The 17,030-nt window shown below is 39.3% G+C and overlaps 1 protein-coding gene across 3 annotated transcripts in view; it reads right to left on the minus strand.

Moving 5' to 3' along the window:
* Positions 1 to 4,951: 4,951 nt before the first annotated feature.
* kalrna (kalirin RhoGEF kinase a) overlaps positions 4,952 to 17,030 on the minus strand; it is a 281,969-nt gene continuing 269,890 nt past the window's right edge. For all 3 annotated transcript variants that reach the window (XM_052148011.1, XM_052148009.1, XM_052148010.1), the window contains 10 exons: positions 16,635 to 16,697; positions 14,037 to 14,064; positions 13,550 to 13,712; positions 12,883 to 13,004; positions 12,668 to 12,799; positions 11,552 to 11,716; positions 11,209 to 11,287; positions 10,910 to 11,110; positions 9,381 to 9,519; positions 4,952 to 8,015 (listed from right to left, as the gene is read on the minus strand). In XM_052148011.1, coding sequence (XP_052003971.1) covers positions 7,470 to 8,015; positions 9,381 to 9,519; positions 10,910 to 11,110; positions 11,209 to 11,287; positions 11,552 to 11,716; positions 12,668 to 12,799; positions 12,883 to 13,004; positions 13,550 to 13,712; positions 14,037 to 14,064; positions 16,635 to 16,697 — 1,638 coding nt within the window. In that variant the 3' untranslated portion in view covers positions 4,952 to 7,469. The remainder of the gene's footprint in view (positions 8,016 to 9,380; positions 9,520 to 10,909; positions 11,111 to 11,208; positions 11,288 to 11,551; positions 11,717 to 12,667; positions 12,800 to 12,882; positions 13,005 to 13,549; positions 13,713 to 14,036; positions 14,065 to 16,634; positions 16,698 to 17,030) is intronic.

Genomic DNA, 17,030 nt, shown 5'->3' on the forward strand with positions numbered 1-17,030 from the left:
TAAAGCTCTATTGGTTGCATCTCACATCTAGGTCCTGGTGGCAGGGTTGAGAGTGGGGCCGGGTCATGATGCTACATATCCGGTCCCTAATCAGGCTAATTAGCCCTCGAGAGGGATAAAGGCAGACCGGAGATGGCAGTGCCACAAAGAGAGACATTTACAGACAGCTGCCCGACACCTGTATGTGTGTGTCTTTTTATTTAATTAAATATTATTTATATTGTTAAGCCGCTTCTCACTTCCTTCTTTCCCTTTAACCCCCTTTACACCTGAGGACCGAGGAGCCCGGTCGCCTGGAAGTGGAGGAACGGCCGCCGACAGCGAGGGGAGGAGGGGCTCCCAACCAACCACCTGGAGTGGTTAACGCTGCCAGGGGCGGGGGAGACCCCTACAGTTCACTAAAAACTCATCAGGGTGTTCTGTCCGCCAGTGGCCGGAGGACTGCCTCCGATCTGCCCAGGGAGGCGCAGTTGTCATACATTAGAGGGTGGAGGAGTTGCCGAGGCCCAAGCTATGGCACATCGGAGAACCGGCGAGTAAGTTTTTTTTCTCTCTCTCTCCTCTCTCTCTTCCACTGCTGCTCCGCATTGGCCTTTCCATCTCTTTTAAATTTTACTGTGTATTTTTGTGCGGTACTTCTCTGTCACAGTGAGTACCCTCTTTTAATTATTATATTAAATTTTTTAATCGAATGAATTACATGGTGTCCCGATTAATTAATCGCACATACAAATATTTGCAGAGAAATCCCCTCATATAACAATAATTATATATAATTATGAAATAATTATACATAGTTATCTTTAAATATTAAAAAATTGTATATATATATAAAATAAAAAAATATTCAGATAATTAAAATGCAGGGCTTGTTTAAGGACCCGTCAATGTACACCTTCGTCAAACATTTTTTTTTTTTTAGAAACAAGCCAGGGGTACACATAGTACACAATGCTACAGATATATTTCACAATAATGCTAAGACATTATATTCATTACATAGTGAAATGGTTTTCAATGCTTTGGAGTTGTTGGAGGTACAAAGAGTATTTAAATAATATTTCAAGTCTTTACAAAAAAGTGCAAATAGGGGCTTAATAGACATAAATTTACACTTATGTATAAAAACTTGGCAAGAAAAATAAACAGATTCATCAGAAAATATTAACTTAAGTTATCAAAACTGTGAAAACCAAATGAAACGTCTTTATAAAGCAATGAACAACTACAAAATAGAGGTACGTACAAACAAACAACATTTTCTCCAAAATACTACAGCGTGGACACATTCCCAAAAAATGTGAGGGGCAGATTCATCACAGCATTACAGAAGGAGCAAAGTGGATCTATTTCAGGAAGCATGTTTCTTAAATAAAGATAGACTGGGTAAAAACGGTGTAACAGTTTAAAGGACACCTCATTAACCTTGTTGGTAATTAAATATTTGTGAGGTAAAGACCATACGACCTGCGTCAGACATGCTTGTGTCGCGTCTCGGGTGTGAATGTTTAGATCACTGTGTCAAGTTAAATATAGTTTAATACTCAATCTTTAAACACATCTTGAGATCCCTTGGTTCGCACGTTTATGTTGTGTGTCCGCTGAAGAGTTGTTAATGTTTTGTTCACTGTAATAAACTGTGCGTTGCTCACACAGCTGAAATTTCACTTACTGCCCTCTGGAGTAAACAGGTGGTACTACAAGCTTGAATCTCTCAGGTTCGCATTGCGATTAAATGCGTAAATTTTTTAACATGTTATTTTTTGTCAAATTAATCGCACGTTATTAACGCGTTAAATCGACAGCCCTAATTATTATTGTTGTTTTCCTCCCCCTGTCCCCTCCCAGATTCAGGAAGGCGGGGATGCCGGGCCAGTTTTTAGATTTCACTTAAACGTCCTGTCTCACGAGGGGGGGAGCAAACTGATGTTCTAGTGAACTCTCATGAAAGCAAACAGCAATGCAACGGTTGGTCAACATTTTCACTAAATAATTTATTAGATTTCGTTTAGTTTCTTAGCAAACCTTATCGTACACTTTCAGAATAATCATGAGTCTCATGGGATAAATGATTAGACTCCTGAATTTTACCATTAACTGCTGTTGTATGAGATTACTGAGCAAAATGTTTTTTTTCAATTTCTCCCTTTGTGTTAAGAAAAAGAAAGTCATATGAGTTATAAGAACACAGGAGTGAGTTAACAATGACTGAATTTAAAATTTTTAGGTGAACTATCCCTTTAAGAGCATGTTTTCCCATTGACAGCCATTCAAAAATAACCATGTATTCTGACTAAATACAATTTTTAACAAAAATATTTTGATCACAAAAACATAATTATATTGCACAACAGATTTTTTTTTGCAAGGCTCCTAAAAGCATGAAACTTACTATTCCCAATCTCATGCTACTGACATCACGGACCTGAAGCTAAAGCACCAAGTGGAGCAGACAAGCAGCTCGAGCACTCGCGTGAGGTTGGAAATAAACTTAAATCACTCATGCTTGTTTGAAACACAAAAAGAGATGACGATACGTCATCTGTTTACTACATTACATGTGCATGTCTAATGCTTGAAAGCCTGGGTAATTTAATAAACAAATGGGAACTCTTTATTTTGCAGTCTTGTGTCATGGTTATTAAAACAGTTGATTACAGCAGTGTATTAAAAAACAAACATAGTGAAATAATTTGTAATGCATAGATAATTCATGATACATCAATTTGGAATAATGCCATTTTTACAAGCGCCCTTAATTGTGCTAATCGCCACAATTCAGGGTTTGGTATAAAATTCCATCAGAAATGTATATATACCGGTAGTTATATATCTGATATTTTTTTTGCCTAATATGATCACCCAAGCCACATTCACATTACATTAGCCTACCATTATGGCATGCACGTTGTGTTATGAATGTTATGAGGATGCCATTTTTCTGTGGCTGAGAAGCATGTCACATAACAACTGGTACCAGGCTAGTACTCAGTTTTGGGGAGTCACGGGGACCCCTGTGCCAGCTGAGCACTGCAATAGAGATGAATGTGAATGATAAATGATATCTATCTCCGGCATGGCTGGACTGATAACCTGGCATACCGGGCATTTCCCCGGTGGGCCAACGCATTTTGGGGCCGATCAGAAACAACTTTTGGCTCACCAACCAGTTTTGGGCCTGTTGCCATGTAAAATCCGGGACCGTTTTCTCTTCCCAGTCCAGCCCTGATCTCTGGGTATTTTAGAGCTCCTTGGTCCTGCCTGGTGGACCTATTCTCTGGCTTCTCTTCTCTACCTACCTCCTTCCTTGGATGATTCAGCTATTTTTGCTAGTACATTGCTAGTGTTGTTTTGCCATGTGACTCAGCTCCAGCTATTACCCATGCTCTGTGGCTTTAAAGCTCGCTTCTATCCTGGTTGTCTGACTGCCACTTATGGCTTACCTCTGATTGCTAGCTGTCCACTCATTTCCAGCCAAGCCTGTGACCCTCTGGTTCAGTTTTCCAGCCAGGTTCCCCTCGCACCTGCTGTATCTGGCCATACTGTCTGTGCCCTCCACCTGTTTTTGGGGATTTGTTATTGAATACCCTTATGGAATACACTCCTTTGTTTTGGATTTGCACTTGAACAAACTGACCAAAGAGGACTGTGCAGATCAATATGGGCATTTTCCTTTTCCCCTGTCCAGTCCACAAGATCTCACCTCACCAGAGGATGGCTCAGGTTGACACACTTTTCTCACTCCATCAGGGAAATCTCTACATCAGGGATTTCATGTGTGATTTCCTCACAGTCGCTGATGGGCTGGATAATGATAAGCTCACCCTTGAAGACTTCTTAAAACCTGAGCTTAATGAGCCGCTTGGTCCTTGGGAGGTTAAAGGGATGGAGATTCTGTCCTTTTGGAATTTGTGGAGTATATCTGCCACCACGGAGAGCTCTAACCCCCATCCCTGAAGCCCCCCCCAAGTCTTATTTTCCAACGTCCACACCCAAGCCTGTCCAATTCTCCGGTAGAACCCCTCTTCAGAGGAGGAAGAACAGTTCTGCCTTATCATTCACTGCAGTTAACCTAGAGGCAACAGATTTCACTGTAGCTCTCCCAGAGGCAAGCACACACCCCTAGGAGAAGGAAAAGGGGGAGGATGGCTATTGACTCATTCAGTCTAGCCATGGCCAAGAAGGCCATTCTTGAGCTTCCTGTCTCGACCAAGGAAGCCGTTTCACTGATTCCCATGCTCTCAGCCAGGAAGTCATTCCTTAGCCACCTACTCAAAATCTGCTGGCTACAGAGAATATTCCTGACAACCCATAATCACTCCCCTGTCCCTGGCTCCTGACCTGGAGCCACCTGACCACGGTCCAGACCCTGAGCCATCCCCATGTTCTTCCCCCTTCCCTTTTACTTGGCCACCTGACCAGAGCCACACTGTTCTCTCTGACTCCTCCTCCCTACCTACCTTCTTCCACGGTTGAGTGAGACCTTTCCCAGTGTTATTCTGCCATTTGACTCTCACCCAATGCTCTGTGGTTTTACAGCTCCCTTCTGTCCTGATTATCTGGCTGCTAGCTTTCCATTATTTCAAGCCAGGTCTGTCTGCCCCTCCGGTTCAGTCATCCAGCCAGGTTCCCCTCTCACCCTCTGTCTCCAGCCTGTCTGTCTGTGCTCTCCACCTGCTTTTTGACTATGATACATGTTGTTTCACCCTTGTTGTTTCACCCTTATTGTTTAAATTCTAAATTTTAGATCTGCAGTTCTTGGTTCCCAAACTTCAGAGAGTACACTATGACTTTGATTATATGTAGTGGAGTTTCATTCAGCTTTAACACTTGCTACAAAAGCATTCTGCATAATGTTTAATAGAGTAGCTTATTTGAATAAATTAAACCACATCCAAAAATCACCATTCCAATCACCATTTTTTTTTTTTTTTTCAAAAACAAAGCACTGTTTATTAAACATTCAGTTACAAACAAACAGCCCATATGAATCAAGAAAAAGAATATTTCTGTTTTTGAATGCAAATTTTACACAGAGACTTCTATACAATCCTATTGCAGGGCTATAGGCCTATGCATGGAGTAGAGTAGATGTGGCTATATTCTTCAGAGAACTCCTGAGATAGAGGCTGTGACCCTGCCTCACTGGTTTACACAGGAAACATCAAAGTTTGATAGAGACCTAATAGCTGCTTCAAACTATTTTATGTAAATATAGAATTAAACTAACATTCTGATAACATTATGCTGCTTGTTTCAGATGTGCTGACATGAAGCTGAGTCAAACACTTATGATGTGACAGAGGTTATCAATGCAGAGCAGAAGCAATATACAGCAGGTACCGATGAGGTTATACATGAGATAGATCTCAGCAAAAGCAAAGTTGCTGTGATGTCATTAATGTGATGATTGTCCTAATGCAGTATTCACAGGTGTGTCATGCTATAATGCTATCATAATACACAACTGAAACGTCATTCAATGGCCTGAGTCCCTGACCAATAAAGAAGAGTGAAATACAGTCATGTCAACTGTAGCATTGTGATGTGTTGTTGTATGTCAAATACATTTTTGACAGAACTGTCCATAGCAGTGTTTCCAACCAGATATACAAATATTAACCTGCAAATGATACTGTTGTACTGTCCTGTGGAATGACACAAAGGCTTTTGGTGATAATACCAGTTGACTTATTCTAATAAATAAGTAGGCCTACTTTAAAATGGTTAAAACAAATTTGAGGGAAAGAGCAGTTTCCATTGTCCACAAGTCCATTGTAGACAGGACGTTAGGTTACTCTCACTGTCATTTTACAGTAATAATGGTTAAAAAGTGTTCCTTCAGAGTGTGTTCGATAATTTGGCCACATTATCATCTGAAACAGTTTATGAATTTATTTGACATGTCACAGCTGATATATGACTGACATGACATTCAGTTGGACACCTCTGACATCACATACTGTAGGCCTACAACATACAGAACTATAGTTGAACAATACAATCAAATGTAAATGTCTTAACACAAATACCTGGACATTCATATAATACATAAATATGTGAAAAATAATAAATAAGCAGAGTTTAAGGCTTTGGGGTTCTACCTGGACATTATGTGGGGATTGGTTGAAATTAAATAAATGTTAAATAAGCTTTATCTGCTTAAGCGAATTATCTGAAACAACAACATTCAAATAAACAAACAGAAATACAATCACAAACATTCTTGATACAATTCCTCATTATGGCTAAAAACTGCCTCACTAAATAATCTACATTGGTGATAAAACTCAAATCATGAGGCCAGACTTTCCAAACTGATTTTATATGGTGGATGTTCAATTCTTTCTACATGCAGTTATATTTGTACAATAATTATTACCTGTAATATTCTACATCCTTTTGTTTATCTTGAGGAGTTTGAGAAAAATAGATCTGCTGAATTAAAGATGACGGATTTTCCTGTTTAGGTCGTTCAATATCCAACTCCTCACCACTTTCGACACAACTCTGACTTTCTTTCTTGCTTTCAACTGACCACAGTTCATTTAAGGAATAGTTCACCCAAAAGTGAAAACTCTGTCATCATTTATAACACCTTAAAGTTGCTCCAAACCTGTCTGGCTTTGAAGGATGTGCAGAATACCGCTCTGTTCCATACGAAGAAATTGAAAGGGCACAGAAGGTGTTGAGCTCCATAAAAGCACCAGAAGTATTCCATACAGCTCATGCATTATATTCCAATCAACATTCTGCCAAACAACATATTAAGTGTTCCACAGAAGAAACTCGTACTTATATGGAACATGTAGGTGAGTAAATGATGAAAGCCTTTTTCTTTACATTTGCACATTTGGCAGACGCTTTTATCCAAAGCGACTTACAGTGCCCTTATTACAGGGACAATCCCCCCGGAGCAACCTGGAATGAAGTGCCTTGCTCAAGGACACAATGGTGGTGGCTGTGGGGATCAAACCAACAACCTTCTGCTTACCAGTTCAGTGCTTTAGCCCACTACGCCACCACCACTCCATTTTCTCCATTTTCACACCATTTTCTTTTTGGGTGAACCATCCATTTAATACTTGTCCAAACAACTTTTCATTAAAAAAGCAAAAATGTAGTTTACAGTGAGACACTGAACCACAAGACATAAACAATATGTGTTAACATGATTTTAGTGTTATAAAATCACTCACTAAACTTTTCTGTGTAAAGTTATATACAATTTGATTCTACGAAAACACATACTAAATGCCATGATAACAAATGGTGTGTATTTTAGTGTTTACGGACTGGCCCCATTCACATGTAAGTGCCTTCCTCCAACTGCCTTTTTTGTTATAAGTGATGGAGGAGTAACTTTATTGAACCTGGAATATTTATCTAAGAATGTCCACTCTGTAGAAAACGTCACGTAAGTGCACAAATTATATGATATATTTTAATGACTGTAGTCTGGACTTGTCTCATAAGGTGTGACCCATACTACTGCTGACTAGTCCTTTAACATTAGTCACCGGTCTGACGTCATGTAGCTGTTTGCGTCTGTCTATGAACGCAGTGAGTCTGCTGGTGTCCAGCGGTGTTTTGGAATAATCTCCGCTGTGAGCGCTGACCCACGGGTGCTGCAGACACGTGGCTGAACTCGGCCGCTTTCGGGGGTCCTGGTGAAGCGTAGACAAGATGAAGTCTTTGGCGGCATGGCTCACCCCGCAGAAGTACTCGTCAGGAAAGCAAAAGTCCAACCTGCAGATGTTGACGCAGGTCTCTTCCAGACTCTCATCCAGAAACGGTGAGACGCCGCTGAGCATGATGTACGCCAGCACCCCCATGCTCCAGACGTCTGTGGAAAGGGACACCGGGGTACCCTGGATGAGCTCAGGAGCAGCAAACTCAGGGTTCCCAAGGAGCAGATGCACATAGCGGTGACCCGAGATCTGCACAGCATCACCCAGATCTGTGAGCTTCACGCAGGGCACTGGCACGTGTAGGTTCACCAACAGGTTTTCAGGCTGTAGGAGAGGAAAGAGGTATAGACTTAGGCGGCGTCCGAAACCTAATGTAGGTGTCTTGTTGCCTCGCTGCCCTATCAGTCAATGGACAGGGTACTATAGGCAGTATAATGTCACATCGTTGCTAGGATACAAGCAACTGATTAACGGCATCTGGTGTCCACTAAAGGTAACGCATCTGCTTCATTCATCCACGATGAACTGAACCACGATGGTCTAATAATCTAGAACAAAATCAGGAGAGTTTTGGCGATAACCAAGTGTATATTTCATAACTACAATACTAATATCTCACTATAAATGGAATGTAGACAGGATGTGACACAAACTTTAAATTCTGACATTCCTCGATCCCTTCCTACCTCTGTATACAGCCTCCGAAGGCAGCATTTTCCTGGTTTCGGATGCAGTCTGAGACTTTCTAAATGGATTTCTAAACTATCCTTTAGTGGTATAGTCACCAGTACATAGGCAACCATGTCTATGTTGGGGAAGCCACTCTGAAATTGTAAAGCTAAACACTAAAATAAATTTCCCTCATGATAGGGTTACTAAAGGAACCAATGATAGTCCTTAGAGTTCATGTAAGTTTCTCAGAGTGCTGAAGAGGTGCCAAGATGTTCTCCAGAGGCTTCCAGTGTTGCATCTGAGGAACTCAAAATGGTGCACTATATTTACTCTTTTAATTTAGTTTATACAGTGCTCAATACGCAATACTACTTTTTAATAGTAGTTAGCTACAATAAAAGCAACTAAAAAGCGACTAACAAACATTAGCTAACTACGTTAATGCTATTAAAGGAAGCCATATATTTAAATGTATACCATTAGAGTTACAGTATACTTGTATAACTGAAGTATAACCATCACAGATATGAGATTATTTAATTTATTTCCAAAATCAGAGAAGTATTTATTGGGCACAGAAAAAATAAGAATCAAACAACAAAGTATACTTCGGTTTTGCTGGCTATATATGATGATTCTATTGCTCGTGCACTGAGGGCAATAGACTTAGTCTTTCAAACTTCTCTTTTGATCGCGAACCCATACTGACGAGTTCAACGCACACCATGACTACTTTAGCACAATCAAAAGCATGCATAAGCACCAATAATTGGCAAAGATGCACCGTGCTAATTACTAAATTTGCCTCACATTTTTTACCATAATTATGAGATGACAATGGATCCATCTGCTCACAAATCTGAAAACAACTGACCTGCAGTCACGCAAGGAATAGACACCAGTAAGAACATTTTTCTATGTGTTCTGTAAGTGTAACACTAGTAAAAGTAACAAGACTGAATTAAAGGCATTACAATTCACAATCGCATGCTTATGTGAGGTTCTGTAATATTTTACCTTGAGGTCCAAATGAGCAACTCTGCAGGTGTGCAGGTACTGCAGAGCTTCCAGTGTGTCTTTAATGAAGAAAGCCACCTTCTCCTCCATTAGCTCATCATGAGCCACCAAATAATCCAACAGACGACCATCTTCCACTCTGTACACATACAAACACAATCATAGCACTGAATTTGGTCTTTAAAACAAATGAAACAATTACTTAAAGTGACAGTTCACCCAAAAATTAAAATTCTCGCATCATTTACTCACCCTCATGCCATTCCAGATGTGTATGACTTTCTTTCTTCTGGTGAACACAAATTAAGTTTTTTAGAAGAATATTCCAGCTCTGTAGCTCAGAACAATGCAAGTGAATGGTGACCAGAAATTTGAAGGTAAAAAAAGCACATTAAGGCAGCATAAAAGTAATCAATAAGACTCTAGTGGTTTAATCCATGTCTTCTGAAGCGATATGATAGGTGTGGGTGAGAAAAAGATCAATATTTGGGTCAATTTTTACTATTAATCTCCACTTTCACCATCTGCTTTTGTTTTTGGTGACTCACATTCTCTGTAGATATGGCCACCAACTGGGTTGGGAGGAGACTTTATAGTAAAAAAGGACTTAAATATGGATCTGTTTCTTACCCACATCTATCAAATCACTTCTAACTATTCTTCTAAAATTCTTAATTTGTGTTCTGCTGAAGAAATAAAGTCATACACATCTGGGATGGCATGAGGGTGAGTAAATGATGAGAGAATTTTTATTTTGGGGGAACTATCCCTTTAAGGTAAATCACTGTGAAATGCACAATTACAGCCCCAATTTAGAATTAAGTTTATGTAATCATTTATTTTAATTATAACTATGCAAAATATTATTATACAGATATTTCACGCTCTGACTTAAGTCTGATATATTGACAATGACTTAAAGAAAAGTTTGTTAATTTAATTGAAATAAAATAAAGTACAAAAATAAAACAACATATAAATTAAACAGTAAATAAAAGGAAATAAATTGAAAATAACCCTTAACATTATGTTTAACAAGAGAATACATGCATTTGTTACATTTACAGACAATGAAAAACAATAATCAGGCTTTCCCTGTAGTCCCTGCGTGACCATTCACATTTCATAATATTTCATAGAAACGGATATGTTTTTTATTATTTCTGTGTTACATTTTATGTAGTTTAGGTAGTGTTTCTCTTGCATTATTTGAGTGTCACGTGTGTTACCCTGATGCTGTTTTGTGTTTGGGTGAGTGACACTCTGTACGGTCTCTAATATGGATTATTGCTCCTGAAAAAGGCCACTCTTGATGAAGTCCTCATGTGTCTTTAACACTAACCCTAACCCTGTAGTTTCTAAAATGATTAAGAAAATATTCTGAAGTGAAGAGCAGATTTTTGTAGTTCCAGAAGTTTGGTATATTAAGTTAATATCATTTAATAATAGAAACGGTAGTGAACTGTAAAACATACAGGCATCAAACTGTATCCAAACGGTGTATCTGCTTTCTAAATGTATTAACTCACAGCTCAAGAACCAGCATGTACGCTGTGGGCGACTCATAGGTGTCAAGTAGCGCCACCAGCTGTGGATGTTGGACGTGACGCAGGATATCAGCTTCATGGGCCACCTGCTCTTTCTTCTGCATCTTCTTATTGACAAACTTCACAGCAACTTCCTTCTTACTGGCTTTACTCAGACACCTCCTGACCACAGAGAAACGACCCCTAAACAGAACAGAGTAAACACAAGAGTGCATTTGAGATTGTTATTGTTATGGTGAAGGGCATTTGGTTTCATTTTAATGAAGGTAAAAACTGTTTACCGTCCAATTTCACATATTTCAGTGAACGCAGAATCAAAGTTGTCTTTCCATTGGATTCCTGTGCCATCATATGTCGAGGCTTCATAGAAGGGAAGAAATTTAATGTTTAAAAAAAAATAATATTTAGTGATTTTAATGAAATTAGTGCTTTTTCACTTAACAGATGCAGTTCTAAAAATACTGTTACTTGTGTTACTTACAGGATGTAAATTACAATTAAAATTAGTTTGAACTTAAAGGACTGAAAGGACAATTTGGTGTCTATGCTTCATATGGTAAATGCCGAACCGAGTTTAATAACTTTGAATGAGTCATGCTATATATATATGATTGTGATCCGCACCTGTGCTGGGTAACGTCACCATGTTTGAGGGTTCACTGGGTGGGCTGATGCCCCAGGGGTTACTGGCACTGACCCTGAACTGATAATGCCCACCAGGAATCAGATTCTCAATCTTCACACACACATCTGCAGTGGAGACCACCGACTGCTGCCACACCAGAGAGTCTACACACACATATACATTACACATACATAATGTGATAACACAAAGCTGGAACAAAATGGTAGAGGATGTCACCTTTAATTATTTGTTATAAATTATAAATGTTAATGATTTTAGGATGTTTAGATACTGTAGAAGAATAGCGGAAAGAAAACATATACATTCAAAATGCATGAACATAACCATGAAACCCCATTGAGCTTTTGTGGGGTCAGCTGGACTGTAAGGTGTGTGAGAAGTGCCCGACAGACAGCCACATCTATGGCAAGTGCTACAGGAAGTGTGGGGTGAAATGAGTATCTGGACAAACTGACAGCTAGAATGTGAAGGATCTGCAAAGCTGTCATTTCTGTACGTGGAGGATTTTTTGATGAGAACCCTTATGAGAAGTTTTCCAATTGTAATAGTAATTTTTCATGTTATTAATGTCCTGACTATACATTGTGATCATTTGAATGCCACCTTTGGTGAATAAAAGTACCAATTTGAGCAGATTCTGTACATTATTTAAAACTTTTGGCCACCATGTGTGTGTGTGTGTGTGTGTGTGTGTGTGTGTGTGTGTATATATATGTACCCCCTAGTGTACACTCATCCCTGGTTGGGAATCACTGATCTAGTGTAAAAATCAACTTTAAGTGTAAAATTTACTTTTAGAAGACTCAGGGGCCGTCCAAGTTTTTGTCCAATCAAATGCTGTCAAGAATGAGAATGTCCCTCCTAATAATACTACTGGCCAATGACTAGCAACAACAAGTCATGATGTAGTAAAGACACCTCTGTTTAAATCTCCATGCTCTTAAAAGGCACCTCCGCTTAAAAGGGCACCTTTACATTTGTGAACGAAAGGGGCAGGGGCTTGCGCCCCTGTAGCCCCCGTTCTGTGCATGTCAGTGTCTGTCAGTGTTGTTAAGATGGGACTGATGGGAATGTGCAGTCCAGTTATTGTTTACCTTCCTGTCTGTATTCCACAGTGTAGCTGGAGATGGCAGAGTTTCCAGAGCTGGCCGGAGGAAGCCAGTGGACGATCACAGCCGTGCTGCTGGCTTCCTGTGCCACAGGCCGAGCAGGGGCTGCTGGGATACCTGCACCACATCACAATTTTCAGTTAAGCATGCTGAAAGAGCAACTTAATATTTCACATCTTTATCTCATTATGTCTCTACACCTTGTACTTTAATGGAGGCAGAAGAGGAGGCTGTGCCGTGATCATTTACAACCACACAGGTGTAGATGCCGGTGTCCTGCGGCATCAGATTACAGATCTTCAACACAATATCACCAGTGTCCCTAAAGATCAACAGTGAGAGAGAGAGAGAGAGAGAGAGAGAGAGAGAGAGAGAGAGAGAGAGAGAGAGAGAGAGTGAGTGTTACTTTCAGGAGAGACAATGAGCATATTGTAAATAGTGTTAAAAACAACACTGGTTTGACTGACACTGTATATATACTGTCAACATTTCTCCCAAATTCCAAAAACATATTGTCATTTAGAGCATTTATTTGCGGAGAATGACAACTGGTCAAAATAACAAAAAATATGTTGTGTTTTCAGACCTTGAATAATGCAAAGAAAACAAGTTCATATTCATTTTTTAACAACACAATACTAATGTTTTAACTTAGGAAGCATTCAGAAATCAATATTTGGTGGAATAACTCCACCAAGATTTCTGGATATATCGGTTATCGGCAAGAATCCACACCGACAAAGTCTACAGTAACTCAGATAACCACTCTGTACAATTGTGTTGAGAAGAATATCATGTCAGAATGCTATCCTGAGAAGCGGGTTGGTGCTGTTTTGGTGGCACGAGGGGGTCATTAATGATCTGTACCTGATGTTGATAGTGAATCTGTTGTTGTTGACCAGCAGACTTTGATCGGGTCCTTTCAGTGTGATGGTTGGTTTGGGTCGAGCGCACACTTTACAGCACAGCACCACCGTCTCCCCCAGAGCACAAGTCACGTCTGCTAAAGGGGTCAGGAACTCTGGAGCCACTACATTAGACACACAAGACGTGATTACAATCAGACCACACATTGTGTTAAATAAAACACACAACAGGATTAATACCACTAAAAAAAAGAAGTATCAGAGAGTACCATGGCGGTATGCTTTTTGTTGCCGTTTTTTTTTTTGTTATGGTCCTATAGCAATAACACAATGTTACTCTGATGCACACTTTTTTTAGTTCTCCTCTCCATCTCAGCTCATTCAAGAAAATAATGAAAATATACATTGTATGTCTCATTAAACAATACATTTTAACAGAAAATACAGACATATTGAACATCACAGCAAGTGTGCATTCATAAACTCACCCTCTTGGATGAAATTAGGGTTCAATAACTGCAAAACAGATAGAGGAGTGTTACAGGCACATTTTTTATGCATTTAAACAAACACACCTTAAATAACCAAATTTTACATCACAGCAAAGGAAGGAAATCATTGTGTTTTTTGACCTCAGTACCAGTCACTAGAGGGCAGCACCATCACATGAGATCATATTCATGGTAGTGCATTGGCACAAACTATGTTTGGAGTGGCACATGCATAGTAAGGTACCTAGTCATATGCTGCATTAACCTAAAAGGGCAGTATACAACAGTTCACATTGTGTGGAATACTGTATCGTACAATGTAATGCACTTGATTTTACCATCCGATTCCAATCTAGTGAAAGGACCAATATTTTTTGGTCCATTTTTTGGTCCATTAAATGGTTGAGACATTTTTACCAGCCTGATCTGAAATGACATGACTGTGGTGATGGTTTTGTAAAATGACATTACGTGGTTCATCATAGGCATCAGTTTTTAAGGTTTAAGTGATAGTTCACCCAAATATGAACATTCTCTGATTATTTACTCTCCCTCATGATATCCCAGGTGTGTATGACTTTCTTTCTTCACCAGAACAAATTAGAAAAAAATTTGAATAAATATCTTAGCTCAATCGGTCCTTAAAATGCAAGTGGATGGTGATCTGATTTTTGAAGCTCATAAAAATCCCAGATAGTCACAGAAATCTCTCCACTCAGTTGAGACATCCAGTATAAGCACACAAATTTGAGTAAAGAAACAAATAAATACATATCTAGAGGGGTGGCTGTGGCTCAGTTGGTAGAGAGGGTTGGCCATTTATTGCAGGGTTGGTGGTTCGAATCCTGGCCCACACGACTCCACATGCCAAAGTGTCCTTGGGCACTGAACCCCAAGTTGCTCCCAATGGCAGGCTAGTGCCTTGCAGCTCTGCCACCATTGGTGTATGAATGTGTGTGTGAATGGGTGAATGAGTCACAGTGTAAAGCGCTTTGAATACCGTTAAGGTTAAAAAGGCGCTATATAAGTGCAGACCATTTACCATTTCTCTAAACCAAAACCAATCTAGCTACTGTAAAGCGTTCCGCCTACTCACTTGTAAACAGCGCTGCTCTTCCAAATGTGACGCACGTACCTTAGTTCTTGCGGGTCTCACATGCCACCATGATTACGTCACATGCACGTACCATTCATGACCTAAAGCAATGATTTAGAGTTACAAAAGTACTTAAATATTGATCTTTTTTGCATCAAAAGCGTTCATGTCGCTTTAGAAGACATTAAGTTAACAGCTGGTGTCGTATGGATGAAGTTTATGCTCACTTTCTGTGATTTTTGGAGCTTCAAAAGAGAAATCACCATTCACTTGCATTTTAAGGACCTTCTGAGCTGAGATATTGTCTTCAAATCGGTTCTGGTGAAGAAAGTCATACACACCTGGGATATCATGCGGGTGAGCAAATAATGAGAGAATTTTTATTTTTGGTGAACTATCACTTTAATGCTCTAATAAGTTTTACATCAATAAAACCAACCTCACTACCCTAAACCTTCAACCTAAACCTTACCGATAGTGTCATAAAAAGCAAATGTGAGATGACAGACACAATTGCTGAAGCAACCACGTCAATTTATGGTGCTCCCTTTGCATCGCAAGTGCTCCTGTCTCGTGAACAAGATTGTGAATGTAATTGGTTATGTTGTGCTCTATATGCACTATAGTAAACGTGTATCGATGTCATGAGATAACATTGAGTGAGAAACAGAGCGAAAAGTAACGGTCCATGAATTGATAATCTGTCGATTTACTCGAGACTTGTGTGAAAGTGAATAAAAGCAATTTGGTGCATTCAAGACATGTCAGAATATTCGTATTTACAAGTTGAGGGTACATGAACACCGCCACAAAGTCAGAAAGCTTGCCATGAAATAAGACTAATTTTAGCTGGTTTATGCAGCGACAGGCTTGTGCATGCAACTACATGTCCCATCATTATATGTAGCCGCTTGAGAATTATAATCTGGATAAATAAAGGATTAATTACACACCTAATGTGCGGCTTTCACACATTTTGTTGCACTGGTCCTGAAAACTAATTAGCTTCGCTAGTATGAGAAACAGGGTCCATTCTTTCAGACTAAAATCACTTGAATGCACATGACATCATATGTACAATCTTTGACCTAGTAAGTACGAACTTCCCAGGAGGTCTTGAACGCACTAATTGCTGTTGTTGTGCCTCTAGTGTTCATTTCACCAGGAAACTGCTCCAATACATACAGAGACATGTAAAAACCATTTAGCAAAAATATAGGTCCAGTAATCTGATTCTATGAGACCAGGTTGCACCCTGAATTAAACATGCTACATAATGAGGCCATGTGACATCTACAGTAATTACGGTTACATTTATCATTGAATACTGTCTGTTTTAGTACACTTACATTAAAGCAAACTCATTTTTAAAGGGGTCCAGGTATTTCTTTATCTTACAGTTTTAAAGCCTCCGATGTTCCCTTTTAAATTCAGTTTATCACAGATCATGGGTAAGCACTAAACTGATAGGCAGCATGCATTGAGAGCAGCGTGTCTACCTCCATACTAGTTTTGGGGTCTAGTTCATCCTCACATTCGGACTCATCTGAGCTGTGAGTCTCCTGTTATTTAGAGAGACAGAGAGATGTTACACACTTCATAGCACAGAAATACAGCAAGACGAAGTTTAAAGTTTGAAAGAATCCCAGAGGGGAATAAAACAATCCTCAGTTAATGAGTGTTATAAACTGAACAACCATCTGTGCAGTATGACAAGTGCAAAATAAAAAATAACATCAATTTAACAATTTAATATTAATAATAAAACAAATTAGGCTAGAAATGTTGGGAGTATTTGGAGTATTTGGAGTAATGGAGAAACCTGACCTGTTTAAATTGCACATTAATAGTTAAATAAATAAAAAAAAAATATAACAACAACAACCAGAATAATA

The sequence above is a fragment of the Xyrauchen texanus genome, chromosome 18 (genome assembly GCF_025860055.1).
Source record: "Xyrauchen texanus isolate HMW12.3.18 chromosome 18, RBS_HiC_50CHRs, whole genome shotgun sequence".
Classification (NCBI taxonomy): Eukaryota; Metazoa; Chordata; class Actinopteri; order Cypriniformes; family Catostomidae; genus Xyrauchen; species Xyrauchen texanus.